Source organism: Mus caroli, chromosome 2, assembly GCF_900094665.2.
Source record: "Mus caroli chromosome 2, CAROLI_EIJ_v1.1, whole genome shotgun sequence".
NCBI classification, from domain to species: Eukaryota; Metazoa; Chordata; class Mammalia; order Rodentia; family Muridae; genus Mus; species Mus caroli.
Genome location: NC_034571.1, coordinates 34440758 through 34463000, shown reverse-complemented (window position 1 = coordinate 34463000; position 22243 = coordinate 34440758). Strand labels below are relative to the sequence as shown.

Genomic DNA, 22243 nt, shown 5'->3' with positions numbered 1-22243 from the left:
TACTGCTGTGCAAAACACTGGAATCCATAAGCTGATGGAGATGGTGTGTGCAGTATGTCTGGAGATCATCTACAGACAGTGGTTTCTGAAGCTCTTCTGGAAGGGAACCATGTCTGGCCCATCCCGTGAAAATTTGAAAACCAGGTCAAGATGAAGTCTACCCCGTGATCGCTTAGAAGCAGTCAAAAAGAGAAACAACAAAAAATAAGAAAATAATACAACATGATAATAACTTTAAAAGTGGGGTATGTTTAGGAACAGACCCTGTGCTCAGTAGCAGGATCTGGAGCTACTGCCTGCTAGGGGTATGTCTAATGAGCTAGAACGGCTGCCTAGGACATAAAGCTAAGGGCTCTGGGGTCTTCATTTCTGCCTTGCAACTGAAGTGGGGTGGGTGGTACCCATTGGCAGACTGGCACAGGAGCACAGAACTGATTAGAGCCAAGTCACATGTCTTCTAGTAGGGCAGAAATTCTAGTTTAAACTAGGAAAGGAACAAGCTAGTCAGCAACAAACTTTGTGACGAATGTAACCTGTTCTTTCCCGCCAGCTTGTTCTCCAGACCACAGATACTTTCCCAGAATAGCTACTGAGAACTCTTCAAGCCACTGGAGCTGATGGGGAAGAGAGGAGTGATGTACAATTCTCTTTACCCTATGACCTCCCCACCTCACGGGGGGGGGGGGGGGGGGGAGGGGGGGCAGTCTGCACAGGTGAGGCCAGTGGGCCTGGAGGCTGGCTTGGAGCCTACGTGGTTCTGCCTAGGCTTTGTCCCCACCCACAGGTACTGCTTGTAAAGCCTCTCCTCATCTGGATGATGGACTTCCTTGGTGCAGTGGTTCTCAGCCTTCCTAATGCTGTAACCCTTTAATACAGAGTTCTTTATGTGGTGACCCCAACCATAAAACGATTTCATTGCTACTTCATAACTGAAATTTTAATATTGTTCTGAAAATATCTGATATGCAGGATATCAGATATGTGATCCCTGTGAAATGGTCATTTGACATCCGCTGTGCCCCCCACCCCCAAGGGGTTGAGACCCACAGGCTGAGAGCTGGTGCCTTAGTGAATTATGACTCAGTGGCCTAGGGTTCTGCACAGTGGCCCAGGAAGACCTTAGACTCTCACCTTTAGCATCCACTGTCAACAAGACATCACAGATGATGTTTAGCAAACATTTACATGGAGCTGTGTTACTTCCAATTGCTACTTTTGATGGTGATAGTAGATGGTGGCCAGGCTCTATTATTAAGTGTGTCACATGCATTAATCCTTTATCTTAAACTTGGACAGGAGATTCTACTTCTGTCCCCATGTTAGAGATGAGGAACCTGAGACTCAAGGCAGTGAAGGAAGTATATTGATCTATCATATGCCTGTACCACTACTGTGCCATGAGACCTGTCACCTATCCTTCATAGTTTACTCATGAGGGAGATATAATTTAGCCCATTTAAAAAATGATGGATCTGAGGATGAGCTTCACACAGCCAGGAACTGTCCAGGGCCCCTGCACCCAGCATAAAATATGGAAGTCTAAATTCCTGAGTTACAGGCCTATTAACACAGAGCAGACCAGCCAACCAATGAGCCCAAGGTGCCCACCTCTGACCTCCCTGGTACTTGGTTCCACTAGCCTGGCAATACGTCTTAGGACATCTGTGTGCTGCTGCATCCCGCAAGCTTCAGGCACTTGAGAACCACCCCTCCTGGGAAGTACACCAGGACCAGCCCCAGCTCGCTCACCTTCTCAGAGTAGTGCTCTCCCGGGAGAGGCGGGTAGTCACACTGCTCAATCTTTTGGCAGAGGGAGAAGAGATTCATCTTATCTCCATAGAAGGGGCTCTGGAGAGCTGCCATCTACAAGGGAAGGAATACAAAGTCTCACACATTAGCCTCAAAAGTCTAAAAGGATTTCATAAGCCAGAGGAGCCACAGGTTAGTCCCCCATTGCAGTGAGTGTCCTGTGGGCTTCTCCCTAGGCTACATCCCCAGCTCACTCTGGGCCCCTTTCCCAAGAACTGGCTGCTCACCAGACTCTGGGCCTGACAGTTTCTCTAAAAGCAGTCTCTCTCTCTCTCTCTCTCTCTCTCTCTCTCTCTCTCTCTCTCTCGTTCTCTCTCTTCCTTTTTGTATTTGTGCATGTGTGTGTGGTTCAGGGGACAGCTAGCCTCTGGCATTATTCCTCAGGAGCACTGTCCTTTGAGATAGGGTCTCTCTCTCATTGACATGAAACTTGTCAGGTAAGCTGGCTGGCCAGTGAACCTCAGGGATGAGCCTGCCTCCACCTCCCCCAGTACACAATTTTACCACATGGCTGTTTCAGGATTCTGGGAATTCTAACTTGAGTCCTTATGCACACAAGGCACGCACTTTCCCACTGAGCTCCCCCAGCCCATCTTTATGTCTTTGAGGCTCTTACTTTGTATCCCAGGCTACCCTGTAACTAATAATGTAGCTCAAGCCAGCTTGGATTTCTGTTATCCTCTTGCCACACACTCTTGAGTGCTTGGATTATAGGCAAGTGCTACCATACCTGGCTCTCACCAACTTCTCTAAAGAACAGTTGGAATATCATTCTTGGGAACTTGTCTGCCTGAATGATAAAGTGCCAGGGTGGAGAGAAGCTGGGCCCTACAGTTGGCTGTCTGGCCCTGTTACGTTAGAGGCTCCAGCCTACAGGGTGTGGCAAGGTTCAGACACCACCCTGGGCACCTTGAAGAGAGGCAGGCTGATGGGCACTGGTGAGGGACAGGAGCGTTGGGTCAGTGGTCCTATTATTTTTTCATTCAAGGAGGTAGGTCTCCCTAAAGTACCCAGATTATCCTCTCAGTGTTCAAGGCACTTGGGGAAAGCCTCAGAGAAGGTCTGCAGGAGGATGGACATAGCCCAGCATAGCACCAGAGGGCCCCAGATGCCGATAGATCCACGGTGAGATTCAAGTGTTTCCTGCGACTCCTGCTCACTGATGCATCCTGACATATGGCAGCCAATCCTTCCTGCTAGTGAAGGGCAACTGGGTATTCATGCCCCACACCCCCAATCTGGGTGTTTGACTCTACCTCCTGAGGTGCCAGGCTGCACCCCACTTCATAATAAGACTGCAGTAACCTATTCAAGGCAGTGAGTGGAAAGTATACAGAGGCCCCACCCACACTGAGGAGCTGGTTTTGCCACGGAGCCTGCAAAATGGCAGACATGGGTGACGTACCTCCAAAAATTAAAACAAGAGCCTTGGTGCCAGCAATTCCTGGGCAACTTCAAAAGGACATTTGCTACCACAATAGGGAACAGCTCAGGCTCCTAGATGGCCCTCTATCCCAGCCGGAGAATCCAGACGAGTACTCTGGAGGTAGCTTGTGGATAGACAAGTTGAATGTCAGTCTGCTAATGCTGGCTCTGCTGATGGGTATGTGCGACCTGGGAGAGGGACTGACTGACCCGCAGCAGGCCAATCTGTTGGGTCTTCACAAATGTGGCCCTTTGCAACTAACTCCAAATGTCTCAGAAAAATGGGGCAAGGGGTGATCCATCATCTCTTCTTTCTCTTCAGCACCTTCCCCTCATCACCCCAGAGAGCTGCTGTGCACAGGATTAGCAGTGAGCCGTCCCTGCTGCCGGAGCTTCTCCATTCTAAGCTGCAGGTTCTATCAGAAGCCATGTCCAAACTACTCACTGTTCAGCTGCTGGCCATGGGCCTGCCACCCTGATAAGGACAGCAGGCTGTGAAGTAACTTGAGGGCCTGCTGACGACATGGGGATTATAACGATTACCCAGGATGGCAAGATCTACTCAGACCGGTGGCCAGCCAGCCCCAGGAAGGTTGGAGCAAAGGGCTTGCTGTTGGGGGGCAGATACCCGCTACCTCCAGACCACCAGAGTCATGGCTCTCTTCATATGTTTAAGTATGTGTCTGTTCTCAAACAACCTAAGGTTTCCTTCCTGACTTAAGAAAAGGATCCCTTTTGTCTGTCACCCAGCTTCTCCCAAATCCAGCCTGTAGTGAAGGGTGACCAGGAGAGGATGTGTGGCCCAGTTCTCAGGGGTGAGGGAGTAGGCTTTCTGGGCCATTCTACTGTTTAAGCCAGAATTCCAAAGCAGCTTTCTCCAGCAGCTTGCTGGGTCTCTGTCCCCACTGCAAGAGGCTGGTACCAAGTGAGCCTTCAGCTTCATTGGCGACTCCATCTCCTCCAAGGGAAAGTGCACAGGGGCTTCAGCCAGTTCTTGGGGTTCAAGAAACGATGTTAAGGGGATTACTTCTGATCTTACACACTTCCTGCCCCAGATCATGTTGGCATGGCATATGTTCCACGGGGTCCACGTGAATTCTCAATGGTCTAAGTTAAGCAGGAAGCAGAAAGGGCAGTGGTGGGGGGAGGAGAGAGTTTTATCCTAGCTCTTTAAGCTGATATCAAGAGAAGACACCACAGGTGGTCTCAGGGAGGTGGCAGCCATGACTGCAGGACACCTCTTGCCAATTACCCAGTGCTGGGCCCAGATGAGGCCCCTCCTTGTCTGCTGGGAAAATATACACTTCTTTCCCTGATGCACTGCAGGGGTGCAGAGGGATGCCAGCTTCAACAGAGCCCACTGTCACCCTTGAGGGCAGCCCATGAATGGCCATGGCCGCCTTTTGTCCTGTCCTTGTGGGCGAATATTCCTAGAGGACTGATTGATTTATTTGGCTTCCCACTGCCTTTTGCTCCTGCATAGCTACAAGGCACTCAGCAACACACTGCCAACAACTAGATCAACTGACTAAGCTGAGCCCTGCCACCACGCTGGAAGCCACCTCCTCAGGTATGTGTGTAGGACTTAGAACAGCCTGCTTGGCTGGGAATCCATCAAGGCTATGGTTGTGGGCTTGGTGCAGACCAAGACTGGGCTGCATTTGCCACTAAGGAGCTGTAACAAAGGCTTGGGCAGGGACCAGGGCTGGCAGGAACAGAGGGAGCCAGCTGTCATCTTCTATCGGCCCTGGGGGATGCACAGAGCTCTTCTCTCAGGCAGACTGGCCTGTATTTGTTTATGTTTAGAGACACTTGTGACTTTAAGGGGACAGGAAGCAGTTTCTGAAAATACACAACAGAGGATGAAGAAAGAAAATGATAAGCCATCTGGACTAGGGACAGTATACATGAGAATGGGTCAAAGGGGACTCCCTCCATAAGGACCCAAGCTGAGCTGTGCTGAGACCTCCTGTTGGCCAAAGCAAAAAGGGAAATGTGTCAAGCTGTTGGGCTTCTAAAGCCTGGCAGCAAATGCCAGCTGCACAGCTCAGCTGGTCTATGGGTTCACAGAGAGGCCTGAGTGTCTGGAGCTGGGTGCCTCAATCGCAGGGCCTCACATACTCTCTTCAAGGCAGGGAGACTCCATTCCACACGTGGGGCAGCTGGAGCCAATGGGGTAGGGGCTGACTTGCCCAGTCTGGGCTCTTGCCAGGCACAGCATCTCTCCCCCAGGAGGCCCAATGCTTGAGAGCTCTGTGGACATGCTCACAAACATGAAGTCAAAACTGCTTACTCTTGCTGACCTTACACATTAAGAGTATTTGGAAGCTCCTGAACAGCTGTCCCCTCACCCCAGCACCTGGCACGCATGGGTGATGCTCTCAGAGGAGTCTCTGAATCCCTCTGATCTCCTGCCGTAGCCAGGTGTTCACTAAGACTATTCCTGAAACTGATGCCCAGAGTATCAAAAAGGCTCGACCTGCCCCACTGTTGACTGCTCTGGCCTGAAAGGCCCATAGGCCTTCCTGATACTGGGCTACCAAGCCCAGGAGGTGGCCCACCCAACCAGTCTACAAGGACATTCTAGGCAGCCCTTTCCAGCCAGGCATTTAAAATGCCTCATTTTCAGCGGGGGCACAGCTCGGTGGTAATGCTTCTCTGTCCTACCAGGCCTTGGCCCCACCCCGTCCCCTGCAGACGAGAAAAATGCAGTGCCTGCCCTAAAGGATCTCAAGCTCCCGGCTCAAAAAGAAAGGCAAGGAACTCTGCACCTTGTAAAGAGATTCTGAGTTCTGACCTTCAGGTTGACTAGTCCAAGCTAGGCCCATCCCCCCACATCAGCTCCAGGGAAGCAAAAGACAGATGGGGGTCCAGTACTAACCCTAAATCAATCACCTGTCTGCCAACCTGCATATTAGGATTCAAATGTTGTGGGGAGATGCCCAGTGTTCAGTGGAGACTCTTGGGGATGCCCAGTAGTGGGTCCTAGGTGGGAGGTGCAGCCACTAACATGGAGACATCAGATGGCCCAAGCCTCACCCCCTTCCTGGTGGCCTGTGCTCCCCAGACCCATTCCCAGGAACCCCCGACCCTCCCACCAGGGCTGAGATGGGTAGAGCTTATGCTTCTTATGTTCTCATTCTGAGCATACTAAGATTCAACAGTCCTGTCCCTGGCTCCAGATCTAGGCTAACTAGGCTAACTACCAGATCTGGAAACAGCCATGGATGGCCCCATTCTACAACTAGGGAGGTGAAGGGTCTGCAGTGAGACCCACATTGTTGGATCCGAAAAAATAAAAACAAAAAACAAAAAAACAGGGCACCTCCTTAGGGAAGTAACACAGGGGCATGAGCTAAGAAGCCTCAGTCCATACCCATTCCTAGTGCCTGTGTGGAACCTATTTACCGATGAACAATATACAAATGTGGTTACCAAAGAAACCAGGGAAGAGCAATGCTCCACTGTTCCATCCCACTCTTAGAGCCCAGAAGTACAGCTTACTCCAACCACCCTTCCAGCAACCACTGCCTGGATGACATTACTAATGCCATGTCTGCTGAGGGGTGAAGGGCTGGTCCCCAAGGGTCCTGAAACTACAGGGTTTAGTCTGCAGGTGAGTATGTACAGCACTGGTACTCCTTTAAACTGGTAGGATGACCCTGTCTTACCTGTGCCCCCATGGAAGTCCCCACAGGCCACCATGCTGCAGGTTAGAGACTTACCTCATACAGCAGGCAGCCTAGGGACCAGATGTCTGACTTGAAGTTGTAGCCATTCTCGTGGATTCTCTCGGGTGACATGTAGTATGGTGTTCCCACTGCAACACAGCAAGAGGATCTGGGCCTCAGGGAGAAGAGATATAGCCTGTCCCCTCCTTGGTCAGCAGAGATGGTTGCCCATGTTAATAGGGCAGTGAAGTGGATCTGGGACCCCATGAACTTTAAGTAGATCCCCAGAATCCCTAGATTTAAGAACTGGTTAGGGGCCACAAAGCCAGGATTCAAAGTCACTGCTCAATGCAGAGAGGCAAATGACTACTGTCCCGACAGGGGACAATTTGTATCTGGGATAGTCTAGAACAATCTCTCAACAGAAAAGAACCACTGTCCAAGTTGACAGAGACACATGAGGGAAAACTGACGCTCAGGCAGGCCAAGAGGCTTACGTAAAGGCAAGAGCCATTAAAATGATCAACTTCACGGTGATGAAGTCTCTCAGTTCACCAAAGATGCCACTGAGAGCTGGATGGCAAGCCAGGATGTGATGGTTTGAGTGAGAAATGTTCCCACAGGCTCAGGTACTCAATCCCCAGGTGATAAAGATCCATTACAGATGATGGGGAGGTAATGGAACCTTTACCAGTACAACCATGTGAAGGAAGGATATCGTGGGGGCATGGTCTAAGAGTGGGGGGATGGGCCTAGCTTGGACTAGTCAACCTGAAGGTCAGAACTCAGAATCTCTTTACAAGGTCTAAGAGCCTCATCACACTCTCAGTTCACCATGATGATCGCTCAGCTTCCCGCTCTGGCTGTCTGCTTCTATCTTAAGTCACTGTTCTGTTGCTGTGAAGAGACACCATGACCAAAACAAACTAGGGAGGAAAAGGTTTATTTGGCGAATATTTCCACAACAGTGTTCCCCACTGAAGGAAATCAGGACAGGAACTCACACAGGACAGGAACCTGGAGGCAGGAGCTGATGCAGAGGCCATGGAGGGGTGCTGCTTACTGGCTTGCTCCTCATGGCTTGCTTAGGCCGCTTTCTTATAGAACCCAGGACCATCAGCCCAGGGATAGCACCACCCACAGTGGGCTGGGCCCTCCCACATCAATCACTAATTAAGAAAATGCCTTACAGAGCTGCCTACAGCCTGATCTTATTGAGGCATTTTCTCAGTTGAGGCTCCCAGGACTCTGATGGCTCTAGTTTGTGTCACATTGACATAAAACTAGCCAACAGCTTCCATGCTTCCCATTATAGAGTCTCCCTGTGGAATTCTGAGCCAGAGCAAGCCTTTTTCTTCTGCAAGATGCCTTGGTCATGGTATTTTATCATAGCAATAAGAAAGTAACTGATACATAGGGACAGAGAAAACCACCTCAAGGCCTGCCTGCCATGGACTGATGCCTACCAATATGGTTTGAGTCTGAAACAACCCCCAAAACTACATGCTAAGTCCCTAGCTGATGGTATAACTAGGAGATGATGGGGTCTTTAGGAAGTGTTGTAAAACCTGTTTTGCTCCAGAGCAGGGGTGGGGGTGAGGGTGAGGGTGGGGGTAGGGGGCATAAACTTCTCTGGGCTGTGCCTCCTGACAGGACAGCTCTGGTCCACAGCAGTAGTCAAGGGGATCATGGGTATGTTATATAGCTGGCTGTGCATGTGTTTTCGCTCTTCTTCTTTGCAGCCTAATGTTCCAATTATTCAACAGACAATGGTCTGGGAGCCACGGTCCCCATGGTCTCACATGTCTGACCATGACTGTTGCTTTATCACAGTGGTAGCCATCACTCAAGGACATGGTTGTAAATTTGATCTCCTATCCTGTATGCATACTCTATGTTTGGAATCAGGGGCTGGTGGCTCCTGAGGAAAAGGGCTGACAGCTAACATGTGCAGCTCTGGGTGACCCTAATGAGGTCAAGTGGGATATCATGAATAAACACTGTGCACCCCAGCCATAAGAACACAAAACCAAACCAATGGCCAGGTGTTAAGCTATAAAGGCATTACAGCCCAAACCACAGATCTTGGTCAGTAGTGGGACAAGCATCATTGGGCCTGAGCACCCAGGTGCTATAATTGGAGGTACTCATAATAAAAGGATGGCAGTATGGGGCTGGCCAGGAGCCAGAGGTCTGAAGTTGTGTCCCAGCAAGACTGCACAAAAACTGTAAGGCCCCACTGGCTGCCTCTGGCTCTTCCCACTTGTTCTGGCCTCCTTTTGTCCCCAGGTCTGGGCAGGAGGGACTCTAGGGTGAGGTGATCTGCAGGAAGCCTGGGCCAGACCTATCTTAAGGTGAGGGGGTTCCAGTGCCTTGTGCCTGTCCAAGTCCACCTCCCCAAACCAGTTCTAGCTGCTGTCTATTCACCTCTGAGCTCTGTTCCACTGGGGAGTTCCAGCAAGGCTGGCTGCCACCTTCCTGCTCTGTTTAGCTCTAAAGCAGGTCCTTGCAGCCTGCAGTGAAAGCCAGGCATGCTGCAGGAGAGGCACTCACTTCCTCTTACCTCTTGCTGCACTTCTACCTCATTCTTTTTTGTAAACATGGTCTACTGTGTAGCCTTGGCTGACCTGAATCCCTCTATGCAGAACAATCTGGCCTTGAGCTCAAGAGACTCTACCTGCAGCTTTCACTTCTTGTTTTGTTGCAGTGTGGGTGTTGGAATCAGGACTTCATGGTGCTCTATCCCTGAACTGATACTTCCAGCCCTTGATTTGTGACATAGCTTCTCACTAGGCAGCCCAGGCTAACCTTGAACTTATGGCCCTTCTGCCTCTGCCTCTTGTGCGGGAATTACAGATGTATACACCATGCCCAGAGAGGAACTTTCTTCCAAGATGCCTTCTACATGTCATCCATCCACTTGTCTGCCCTTGACTATCCACTCATCTGTGACCTGCTTATCAGAGCCCACCCACACATCTGTCTGTCCCTATACCCTCCTCCCCGCTTTTCTCTACGCAGTGTTGGAGGAGCTGTGGTGGCCCCAAGCTGACCCTATTCTGGGTGGATTCTCAGGTGAGAGTTGCCCATCCCAGGGTGCGTCCAGCAGGGGCAAGCTAATCATGAGTCAGGACTGGCCTATACTAGGCAGAGACCCTGGCATAGCCACCAGGAAGGGTTGGTTCTAGTGAAGGACCAGCCAAGCAGCACTATCTGGGCCTGGAGTCTGGCCTCTTGTCTCTCTGGAAAGCTTCTGGGAGCACATTACTGCCGCCTGAGAGGAGCAGTCATGCCTTACTCGCCTCTCTGCTTCACCTGAGAATGAATCATGAAGTACAGCTGAGGACAGGTTGGCCCATTTTGGAGGGCACTGTACCCTCTGGTCCCCTGACCCAGGCTTCCTCAGTCTGTGACTCTTAAAGGTGGGGTACTATGGAGGTGGGGCTTGTACAACTTTTTGTGGGAGAGTATGAAGCTGGGGAGCACAGCACATCCTCCAGCTATGCCACTTTACCCGGATTTTCTACCGACGACAAACACAACGGAACATAACACATCACTGTGTATAACAGACTGAACAACAGACTTCAGAGAAACCCAGACTTGCAGCAGGCCATTAGAGGAGGCCTCCAGACCCCACGGATTTGGGGGAACCTGGAGAGAAACTGGCAGGAGTGGGTATCTCCTGGACAGTGGTTCCAATCCAGCAGACACAGTCCATCTTGCACCAAGCAGTTTCACAGGTGCACAGAGCTGGCCCTGCCTGGTCTAAGTCCCTCCTCAGGGCAGGAGATCAGGCAGTGCAGAAGACAGAGGAGTCACCCAGCATGACCTACCCGGGTCTTTATTCCAGAAATGAGGATTGCAAAACTGGCAGAAGCCACAGAACATGGACTTCAAAGTGGAAGGCCAAGCAAAGAGCCCTCCCACAACACAAATGACTTGTCAAAACACACAAGTGACCTGCCTCACCTGTCTGAAACATTAGACATGAAAAAGGCAGACTTCACATAAGAGTCTGGTGTCTCTGCAAGCTGCCCTTCCCCAGGTGGTGCTTCTGTCACACCTTGAAAACCCATTGTGGCATCGTCTACCGGGTGGGGCCGAAGCCTGGGCTCCAGCATGGATGGCAGGCAGAGCTGTGTGTGTGACCTGCTCTGACCACTCTCTAGCCAAAGGCCAAGATGTTTCTGTCTTGGTTCCTCATCAGAGACCTCATGCTTGGCAGCTGGTTCTCCCATCTGGACAATGGAAAACGAGGATCAGAACGCAGTTTGGTCCATGATGAATTCTCACTAATGAGGGCTCACCCCTAGAGATGTCTGTCTGGGTGGACCAAAATATGTGTGACACGTTGTGGTCACGCACAGCAGGGACATGCACACACGGTAGCACTGGCATATGGCAAGGAGAGTTCTGCTTCTCCCCACCAGGTGTCCCTGTACCAGACAGCTTGGTAGGACCCTCTCCCCACCTAACTTCTGGCTACCCACGACCCAAGCCCACTGCCACACTGTAGGCTGGTGGCTCTTTTGAAGGCCACCTGGATATGGGTGATCTCTTGCCCTCATGCTGATGTGGTCTCCCTTCTCTCAGCCTCAGTCTCCTTCTCAGCCAAACGAGATGAAAGTCCTGGGCGTGACGCCATCTTGGAAAAGCAAAATGTTTCTTAAATATTTTTAAAGCCCCACCTTCTTCTGATTTGTCCCTATAGTGAACGAGTGGACACTTAAGTACAGGGTGGCTGCAGATCCTGGGTGACACTCTGACCTTCCAGTTGCATGCACACTCTGGCTTTTGGGACAGCGATCCACCCATCCTCTAACCAGCTCACCTCTGCCAGTCTGTGGCCCCTTGAGGGCAGGGAAGCCTGCTGGGTCACACATCCCAGCATGGCACAGGGCCAAGCCAGGCCGTCCCCCTTGACTGCTTGTCTCTTACGGGGTTATCCTCAATGGGCTCTGTTTGCCCAATCCCAGAGAGACCAGGCATCCCCACAAGGGGCTTGGGTATGAGCAACCTCCCTTCCTGCCCCGTCCAGTCTCAGCCCGAGGCGCCTTGTCACCACTGTCACCGCTGCCAAGCGCAAGGCCTGCGTTCCTGCTCTCCAGACCCACCATTTGTCTCGAAGCTGCTGCCGTTGCTTGGAGCGAGACACTTGCTTGTAGCTTGTGAGCTGTGTATAGGCAAATCTTTCATTTTTCTTTCATTATGCCGGCGTGTACTGTCACTTAATTTTTATGTATGCAATCCTTCCTGACAAATATGATCTGCTGCCTGGTAATTCGTCTGACGCTCATTCTGTTCCGAGCTCTAATTACGGCTCCTATTCCTGACACCGAGGCAGCCACTCTGCCACCGCTGGGTACCGCACCTGTCAGCCCGACCATGGCACTGACTAATGCCCTTTCATGCCAGCCTCCTGTTAGCAAATACAAGCATAAGGAGGGGCCAGGGAGGGAAGGCGGAGAAGGGATTTGCATAAGCCCGGCTCCGGGTCAGCAGCTTTAGTAGATGAGGAGGTTGCCAGGACAATGTGACTAACTGCCCCAGTATCCCCACATAGTAGGTGCACATTAGATGCAGAAGATGAATAATTCATAGTCACACAGAGGGTGTGAAGGGCCCCTACATCCTTCCTGTGTCATGGTGTGATAGCAATTAGCTCCTTTTCTTGCCCAACCAGACTTGTGTGCACTTAGCTGAACACAGAACTGGTAGTAAAAGGGTGCTTTCTCCTGGAGCTTGGAGACTTCTGGTCCCAGGTTGTGGGTCTGACTGTCAACCTCCACGGAAGGCACAGAGGACAGGCCTCAGCTGCCAGAGCTGGTTTGGCAAGCGCAGGTTGGTGGAGCACCCTTAGCTCCATGGTGCCTCCTGGAGTCTGGTGCCCATGGCCTGAAGCAGGGCTGGACCTGGGAGGTACCCTGCACCCATCACACAGGGTCTACGCTCAGGAGGCCTCAGGAGGTGCCTGGCACGTGAGGGTAGCCTCCTCCAAGTCCCAGTTCCTTCTCATTAATGTAATAAGTGCAGTAGTCCGAGCAGATAAAATCACACTGTCAGAGGAGCCGGGTCTCTGTCATCCCTAACAAGGCGATCTTAACCAGCTCTGACTAGCCACTGCAGCCATCTTCTCCAAGACAGGACAGAGTGGGGCTTGGGCCTGACTGACAGGCCCAGGAGGCAGCGCCTAGGCTCTTCTCTGACAGCTTCCCTCCAAGTTCCGACCTTTTTGAAACTCTTAAGCCAGACAGGGGCTGAGGAACATTTATTAGGGGTAGAGAGCACGTACCTGCCTAGCCTGTGGGAGGCCCTGGGTTCTGTCACCAACACCACAAAGAAAAATCATCCTACCTCAGTAAACAGGTTGGAACAGACTGGGAACCTGAGGCTTCCTTCTCGTCAGAGTCAGTAGCTGGGGATCCCCAAAGGAGGCTCCTGGCCCTGACCTCATGAAGAAGTAGGCACTACACAGGAGAGGTCAGCATGTGGCTTGTGACCTTGAAATAGTCCAACTTCCTGAGTTCCAGTGTCTAGATCCTGTGGACCCTGAAGGCCAGTGGAGATGTGACAGAGCATCCTCAGGTCCTTGGGTATGGCCCTACAAAGCCTTTCCTAAGGGCCAGGGAACCACAGGAGTCGAGGGAGAGGCCAGCCCAGGTATTCCCAGGGCTGAGTGGAGGCCCAGGCCTCATTACATTCCTGCAACCAGCTGGCTCACATCTCACAAGTGCATGCCTTGAGTCTGAGCCACCATGACCTGAATGAACGGCGACAGTTTCCAGAGGGGAGTTCCCCACAGAGCACCCATGCTGCCACCAGAAGCTGCTGTTGGCTCATGGCTGGCTTCAGGCACCCAGTTGTGTGGTGATGGGAGACACCCAGACTGGAGCTGTGGGGTGGCATGGAAATGAGTAGAACCAGAGGTTTTTTTTTTTCCTGGGAGGTGGCCACAGGTCACAGGCTGGCTCTGGGTCTCTTCTGTCTCCCCTAGTGATCCCTGAGAGATGTTGGGAGAAGCTGGGAGACCCCGGCCTCTCATGGATTCCTGGTGAAGCCCTGCTGCACTTGAGCTAGCACAGGACAGCTGTCTCTGTGGTTATGCTGGCTCCATTAAACTAATTAAAGGGCAGCAGCTCCATCTTCATCACTCCAGCTTCTTGCTCTTACAAACCAGGCACACACACTCTGAAGCCCACACAGGCCCACCTAACCTGAAGCCCCTCTCCACACTCCCAACAGGGGCATCAAGGCCTGTACCCATTCTCCAACACCTGCTTATTGGCATCACCCCAAGCTCTTGCACAGCTCCCACAACTGGACATGGCTCCTTCTCAGGCCTTCCCAGCTGCTCTTCCTCCACAGTCCAACCACCCAGCCCCAGCCCCCAAGACCGCCTCTTCAGTCTTACAAGCAGATCTACCTGGGGAGTAGGTCACAGGGCCAACTGGGCACAGCAAAAGGACCACAAGCCAGGCAGATGCAGCCCATTCTGTATGACAGGGTCTATTGGCCTTCCAGGAAGTACTAGAGAGATGACTTGGGGATACGGGGAGATCTCCCTGCCCCCTGCAGTGGCCCCTCTCAGTTTCCTCTACTTTGGATCTACCCCAAAGCAAGGGTGAACTCTTAAGACTCAAAAAAGATCTTCCCCCACACTACAAATGGTTCCAGTAGAATGGATGCCCTTCCTGCTGGGTCACCCAGGCCTACAGGGGCTGCGAGTGGGGGGGGGGACATAGGCCTCTTACCTAGTGAGTGGGCCGCAGTGGTCTCCGAGCTGAAGAAGCGGCCCAAGCCGAGGTCACCAAGCTTCACGATGCCCGTAGCTGTGATGAACACGTTGGCGGGCTTGATGTCTGCAGGGCAAGGACATCGGGTTGGTGTGGGGAGAGCAGGCTTAGAAGGGATGGGAGGAGGCTCATTTACTTCATCTGTAACATGACTATTTCCCCCCCCACGTCACAGGTTGGCTGTGAATGGGGAGCAGAGACTTCTATACTACTGTCTCCTTTTGTACAGCTGCCTCCCCTGTGCCAGACGAGCACCGGGAGACACTGTCTGACAGTCAGTAAGCTTTGCACTGCAGTGACTAGGGCAGGGTCTCACACAGGTGAAACTCAAAGACACCTTCGACAGGCTTCCTCACAACTTGAAATGCCTCCTCAGCACTTTCTTGGGCAGGGTAGGGGTATAGCTTGCTTAGCCAAAGCCTACCAAGATATCAAAGCCCATGGGAAACTCTTTCTCTGGGCAAAACTGGCCTCAGCACAAGGTTTGGCCACATCTGGGATGAGTGGAATCAGCATGCTGTGATGATCTCATTCCCTGAAGCTTAAGTGATGACTATTGGGCATCAGATAAGACTCCGCCGCCCTCCCAGGTGGGTCCTCGCCTGGGACAGATGTGAGTGCAGCTACTGGATACCCTGCATGGCCTAAATGGCCTCATTCTCAGGGCAGCTCCTGGGGCACTCGAAGGCTCAGAGCTGGAGTCCCGGGCCAAGGAGGGGCACACACCTCGGTGCATCACACGTCGGGAGTGCATGTGCTCCACAGCGCTGCACAGCTGCACAAAGTACTTCCACACGGTCCTCTCAGGGATAAGCCGCTTCTGCTTCTTGAAGTACTGTGGGGTGACAGATAGACAGGCCTGGGTGAGCATATTTCCAGCAAGGGTGGCACAGTGATCACACCAGCAAAGGCCGAGCAAACAATGAGGGGCCGGGATGTTGTGTCAGCCCCTCTCTTCAGCCCAGCAGAGCTCAGGGGGCCCCAGATGAAATGAGGTCAGAGCCTGGCCAGAGGGAAGCCCAAGGAAGAGCCTCTCAGTGATCTGCTCACAGGGGCCTGGGGAGACTAAGGACTCTCAGCATCAGTCCGAGCCTGGCGTGGGAGGAGAACCAGGCCTGAGAGATAGATAGTCATTGTTGTCCCCATGTCCTCAGTCATTAAATCTCAGTGTCATGTGACTGCTAAAGGCACAGTAACCCTTGAGGAGATGGACTTAACTTCGTCAAACAGACCCTTGGTTTCAGCGGGCACTAATTTATTTACCTCCTTGCCTACTGTCTTAGTCAGGGTTTCCATTGCTGTGATGAAACACCAAAGCAAGTTTAGGAGGAAAGTGTTTATTTTATCTACTACTTCCATATCATAGTCTGTCATGGAAGGCAGTCAGGGCAGGAACTGGGGTGCATGAGCTGATGCAGAAGCCATGGAGGGGTGGCGCTTACTGGCTTGCTCATCCTGCTTTCTTATAGACCCCAGGACCACCAGCCCAGGGACAGAACTACCCATATTGGGCTGGGCCCTCCCCCATCAGTCACTAATTAAGAAAATGCCTTACAGTCTTGCCCACCCACGGCAGAATTTAATGGCTGCATTTTCTCAGTGGAGATTCCCTCCTCTCAGATTTCTTTAGCCTATGTCAAGTTGACTTAAAATTAGCCAGGACACCCTAGTAAACCACATTCGAACCCCCAGGGGGAAAAAAAAGAAAGAAAGAAAAAAGTCAAGAGACAACTTTCTAGGCTGCACTGAAAGAGAATTGAACAGAAGGTTCTGGAAGGATAACGCAGGAACAAATCCTGAGACAGTGTGTGTGTGTGTGTGTGTGTGTGTGTGTGTGTGTGTAAGGGTGTGGGCAGCAGGCCTGTACTGAGGTGTAGGGCAATGGCTAGCACCTCGGTTACCTCGTCACCAAGCTGTGGTTCTAGTGGCAAGAGGCAGCACTGTGGCCAGTGCCAAGCAGCTATTCCAGTGTAGGAAGCCAGGAACTAACTACCAGGGCGCCTGCCTAGCCGGGGGGAGGAAACAGAGGTGCAGGAAAGCCCTGCTGCGTACAGGCCACGCTCAACCATGCTGCTGGACCCTCAGCAAGCAGCACGAAGGCCCTGAGGGCTACAAAATGGAGCTTGGTTAGGCCTTCTGAGTTCATCACATCTAATGACGCTGAGAATCGTGACAGGGACCATGCCCAGAGAGGCTCATGCACAGGCCCACGGCTATGCATCAGGAGCATACATGGAAGCTGGGATCTAGAGCTGGGCACCTCCAGACACAGGGCCAGGATAGCTGCTAGCTACTGGCCTGGAAGTAAAACCCCTCGAGGCTCTCCTGAGGCCCTTCTAGGAGGAGCTGGAGAGCTGACTCTTCTGGTCTCCCCAAAGACCTCTGCTTTGGGCCACCCCCAGGCCTCTGTGCCAGGCTGGGCGGACTGTTATTTACACCATAATGTTATTTGGTCCTCATTATAGTGTTTACGTGGGGATGTGTGCAGCCGAGAGTGGTGATTTTCTAAATGTCATATTCTATAAGTGCCAGCTGACATTTAGTAGGGAGGCGCCGAGTCTCTGGTGGGTTTCAGACAGTGGCGGCTCTGGGCTTCACCAGCCTTGTAAAGAATGCCAGCGCCATGGTTGACAGGCTCCGGAGGCTGCAAACCCTTCAGACACAAGCCCTGCTGACCAGTGACCTCTAAGGCCAGTGGGAACACTGTTGGTATGACCCAGGCTTGGGATTGCAAAGGTTTGGTTCCCCTGGATACCTAGAAAAGAATGAGAAGGGGTGTGGCAACAGAGTTTACTGGGCACCAGGCATGGTGCCTGGGGTATGAAGAAATTGGGTGCAGAAGCCTGCTAAACTATCCCAGGTGTGTCCAGTTAGGGCACTGCCCCCAATTCCCCTGCTGGCTGTAGGTGCAGCAGGGCTAGCCCTGTGAGGAAGCTGTGCTGTCAGCTGTTCTGGGCTGGGAGAAGAGAGCATCTGCTAGGGAGGATGGAGGGTGAGAGTGGGGCAGGAACAGCCTCCACACTACTTAAACTCTGTTCTCTGTGGAGCCTGACCCACCTGAACCCTGAGCCTGAGCTAGCTCAGGACACACAGAGAGGCTGGCTATAAAACTAGTGGGCTGGCTACCCAGTCTGTCTCTTTTAGTCTGAAAGAATTGGTCTAGCCTACGGCCCCTTCCCAGAATCCTCTCTCCTATGAAGTCAGCGGGAAAGATAGGCACTAGAGCTCAGGGAGGGCAGCATTTGACTAGCACTGCCCAGTGCTGTCTGCCTCCAACTCCATTCCAAGACTGAGAGGTTGCAGGGCAGTCTGAGATCTGTGGGCCCCAGGGGAAGTGGAGGTAAGGAGGGTGCTCCAGGTCTGTGCTCCTCCTCCTGCTCCATCCCCACCCAACCCTCTTCCAAACACAAGGTTCATTGGTTCTGCTCCCTCCAAGAGTCTTAGGAAGCTACTGTGAACTCAGCACAGTCCCCAGTCCTGAGCCTGAACTGAGAAACGCAGCAAGACTTGACCCCCATGGTCACCACCCCACCTGGTGCAGGACCACAGTGAATCTCAGCCTTCTGGGCGCTTCCCACTTCAATACTCCCCATGAACTCAGCCGAAGAATCACCTCCTCCAGGAAGCCCCCCTGTTCTGAGTCCACAGGCCCTGACCTTGACTCACGCTGGAGTCAGGGCCGGGGCACCACTAGCAGTGGTGGCATCCTGAGGTGGGGGCTGGCATGTGGGGAGAGGGTATGTACAGAGGGGATGGCAAGTGAAGGAGAAACTAGTGATGGGGCCTGAGACATGATGTATCACGTCTGTTCCCACCAGGGATCCGTGTGGAGATTAACACCCCTGCAAATGCATTAATATGTCAACGGAAATATAAAAGCAGGTGATAACGGCTCAGTAATGCCGCTTCCCAGCGACACTGTATTCCTAGGGGCCAAATTTCTGAAGAGCAACTGATAAACAATTGCTCAATCCCCAGTGCCTGCTGGGAAGACAGAATCCACGTCGGCCATATCCAAATACATCTGGGAGTTCAGTGTGGGGCTTGAGCGTGGCCTGGCTTTACTCAGGACACACAGACAAGGTTCTGGGGAGGCAGGTGATGGGGCTCCACTTTAGGGGCTAGAGATGAGGACCCATGCAAGCAGGGACATGTGGGCCTTGAAGGAGAAGCAAGTATCAGAAGCTGCGGGTTAGGGCTTTTCCACTTACAGGCTGTGCTGCCTTTGGCTGGACACTAAACCTCTCTGAGCTCAGTGCTTCAGCATGGCTGTGGCTGATGGCAGCGCTCTCCCAATGGAGCTGCCATGTCCCTGAAGCCAAACCTATCTATGGTAGTTCCACTCCTGAGACCTGGGATGGGGACAAGAAAGCTTAGGAATATCAGAGAACATGGCACTGAGTTTTAGGGGGTTAAAGTTGCTCAGTCCCTCACAGAGCAGGCATGGAATCCTCACTATGGATAATGAAGATAACACCTGTCCAAAGGCTGTGTAGGCTGTGTGGAGACAATGACCTCCAGCCAGTGCCAGGCCTGGTAAACACAGTTCCTCTATAGTGGGTGTTCTCAGACAAGGCAGCCTTTCTAGGCCTCAGTTTCCCCTCCTATAGGAAATGGCAGCTGGAACCAAAGGATATGTCATTTAATGGGCCGCTACATATTTTGAATTAAGAATCTGTGGTTCTGTTTAACAGGGGCTGAAAAAATGGCGGTGATTAACAAGGGACCATAACCGCTAAAGGGAAACCTTGCTTTGCTGGTCGGCTAGAGCTGAGAACTTAGTAGTGATTAAGAAGAGACCAGCATCACTGAGGTGAAACCTTGGAAGTATTTCCTGAGGATCAACACAGAGGAGATGTGTTCAGAGGCGCCCAAGGTTGTACCTTGTGCTAGTAGCTGAACTTTGTAGTGTAAGAGTCACCCAAGTAGCTCCAAAGGGATGCAGGGGTCATGGAGAGCAGCCAAGGCTTGGCACGATGAGAGGACAGGAGAGGCCATTGGTGAAGGTACAGCCAGAGTACAGAAGGGGTCATGAAGAGAGTCTGAGCCTTAGCACCAAGAAGAGAGCCCAGGAGGCACAACTGGTGCAGCCCAGTTGCAACAGAAGACTCTACAGTTTGAGATGCCTGTACCATGGGAGAACCAGCAAGAACAGCAGCAGCAGTGGAGTGGACCCAGTCAGAGCCTAGAAAACCAGCTGTGTATGCTGCAGAGGGTGGAGCCTGAGAAGTGACCCAAGCAAGCCCCTGAAGGAGTCCAGAAGACCCTGTGTGGATTCCAAATAGTGGACTTGAGTTATTTATATGGTTGGGGTTTGGTTTTACCTTATTCAGACTGTACCCGGGTTTCCCCCCACTTGAAGTAAGGAAGTATTTAGCTTGTTTATTATTTTACAGGAGCCCACAGTTAAAAGACTTTTAATTTTTAAAGAGTCTTGGAATTTTTAAAGAGACCAATTTTTTGTTTTGTTTTGTTTTGTTTTGTTTTTTGCTTTTTCGAGACAGGGTTTCTCTGTGCAGTCCTGGATATCCTGGAACTCACTCTGTAGACCAGGCTGGCCTCGAACTCAGAAATCCCCCTGCCCCTGCTTCCCAAGTGTTGAGATTAAAGGTGTGTGCCACTGCTCAGCAAAGAGACACGATTTTAAAGTGTTTGAATTTGTAAAGACTGTGGAATTTTTTTGTTAAGTCTGTAAAGTGATTTCTATTATGATGTTGGTATTAATGTATGAGCTTGAGGATGACTGAGAAAGGAAAGAAAGGCTGTGGGCTTAACAGTGATGTGCTTGTGTGTCGGGCTGACAAGGAGTCAATCTATGTCAACTTGACACAAACTGGAGTCTTCTGAGAGGAGGAAACCTCAATTAAGAAAATGCCTCCATAAGATCAGGCTGTAGGCAAACCTGTAGGTCATCTTCTTAATTAGTGATTGATGTGGGAGGGCCCAGCCCACTGTGTGTTGGTTGGTGGTCCTGAGTGCTACAAGAAAGCAGGCTGAGCAGGGCGGTGGTGGCACACGCCTTTAATCCCAGCACTTGGGAGGTAGAAGCAGGCGGATTTCTGAGTTCGAGGCCAGCCTGGTCTACAAAGTGAGTTCCAGGACAGCCAGGGCTACACAGAGAAACCCTGTCTCAAAAAACCAAAACAAAAAACAAAAACAAAACAAAAACAAAAAAGAAAGAAAGAAAACAGGCTGAGCAAGCCATGAAGAGCAGGCCAGTAAGTAACATCCCTCCAAGGCCTCTGCATCAGCTCCTGCTTCCAGCTCCTGCCTCAGCCCTGTTTGAGTTCCTTTCCTGACTTTGACTTTCTTCAGTGATGAACAAGGATGCGGAAGTGTAAACTAAATAAGCCCTGCCCTGTCCAATTTGCTATTGGCCCCGGTGTTTCATCACAGCAATAGTAGCCCTAAAACAGAAATACAGTCTGACCTTTGACCTTTGGAGGGGTTGACTGTTCCTGTTCCTTCTGTTGAGAAAAGTGTCCCCAAGTGCTCTGGGCTGGAGCAGTGTGGCTGGCCCAAAGGGTCCCTTCTGTGTACCACAACCCGTACCCAGGCATCATCCTATCCAGGCATCATTCTGCCTTGTTTTGTGCACCCCCTCAAGCCTGAAAAGAAGACAAGGGTACCCCACATAGGTGCTGAGGTCAGAGCCAGGCCAAGTTATCGAGCCTCCATAACACCCCCCAGGCCCCGCCCATGCCCGTTGAGAGGAGGCTGCCCCGCTCCAGGCCCCTGACCTTGATCATCTGTGAGAGGTCACCCGCATCAGCCAACTCCAGCACAATGTTCAGCTCATTGTCTTCGATGAAGGAGTCCAGATACTTGATAATATTCGGATGGTTCAGTTGCTGCACCAGAAGGGGGAGTGGCCAGCGATGAGTGGCGTGGCTCCAGTGCTGCCCCCCACCCCCACCCCCCTCCAGCCTCTGCTCAGGCTCAGAGTTGGGCTTCACTGAAGTGAAGCAATCCCTGCTGCTCTTTTGTTCTTTCTCAAAGTCTCAGAAGTCCCTTGGAAACTAAGTATCCTTCCCACCCTAAGCGCCTCTGACTGACTCTCTCACTCATGGACTCCAAGATGAGGAAGTGGGTGGAACCCAGGCAGGGTGGTAAAAATCAGCTCTGTCTGGAAGAGGACCCTCCCAGGTGGTGACACTGTACCTACATGGCTACTGGGTCTTGGGGAGCAAGAGAGGATTCCTAATACCACTACAGTGGGGTTGGCACTGCTCAGACAGCTGACAGCCAGGGTCTGACTGACAGCATGTTTTCTAAATGCTCCAGAAGTCTTTGAGCCCAGCTAGTCTGCGCCAGCAGGAAAAGCTGCTTTCTCAGGTCTAATGAGAATAATTGAGGCCAAAGATTTGAGTTGGTATGGCTTGTGCGAAGATCCCCGTGTGAGGAGAGGCCAGCACATCCCAGGGGATGCTAGGAGCCATGGCACTGGGCATAAATAAGGTGGAGGTAGGGACCTGGATACCCTGAAACTCTGAAAATACTCAACAGATCAGACTGCATTAGACCCTGGATTATGTAATTATC

At 51.8% G+C, this 22243-nt stretch overlaps 1 protein-coding gene across 2 annotated transcripts in view; it reads right to left on the bottom strand.

The window, feature by feature from the left end:
• Nek6 (NIMA related kinase 6) overlaps window positions 1–22243 on the bottom strand; it is a 73999-nt gene that overhangs the window by 2930 nt on the left and 48826 nt on the right. For both annotated transcript variants that reach the window (XM_021157094.2, XM_021157095.2), the window contains exons 5-9: window positions 21442–21552; window positions 15428–15536; window positions 14660–14767; window positions 6960–7054; window positions 1750–1863 (exon numbers count right to left, since the gene is read on the bottom strand). In XM_021157094.2, the coding sequence (XP_021012753.1) occupies window positions 1750–1863; window positions 6960–7054; window positions 14660–14767; window positions 15428–15536; window positions 21442–21552 (537 nt within the window). The remainder of the gene's footprint in view (window positions 1–1749; window positions 1864–6959; window positions 7055–14659; window positions 14768–15427; window positions 15537–21441; window positions 21553–22243) is intronic.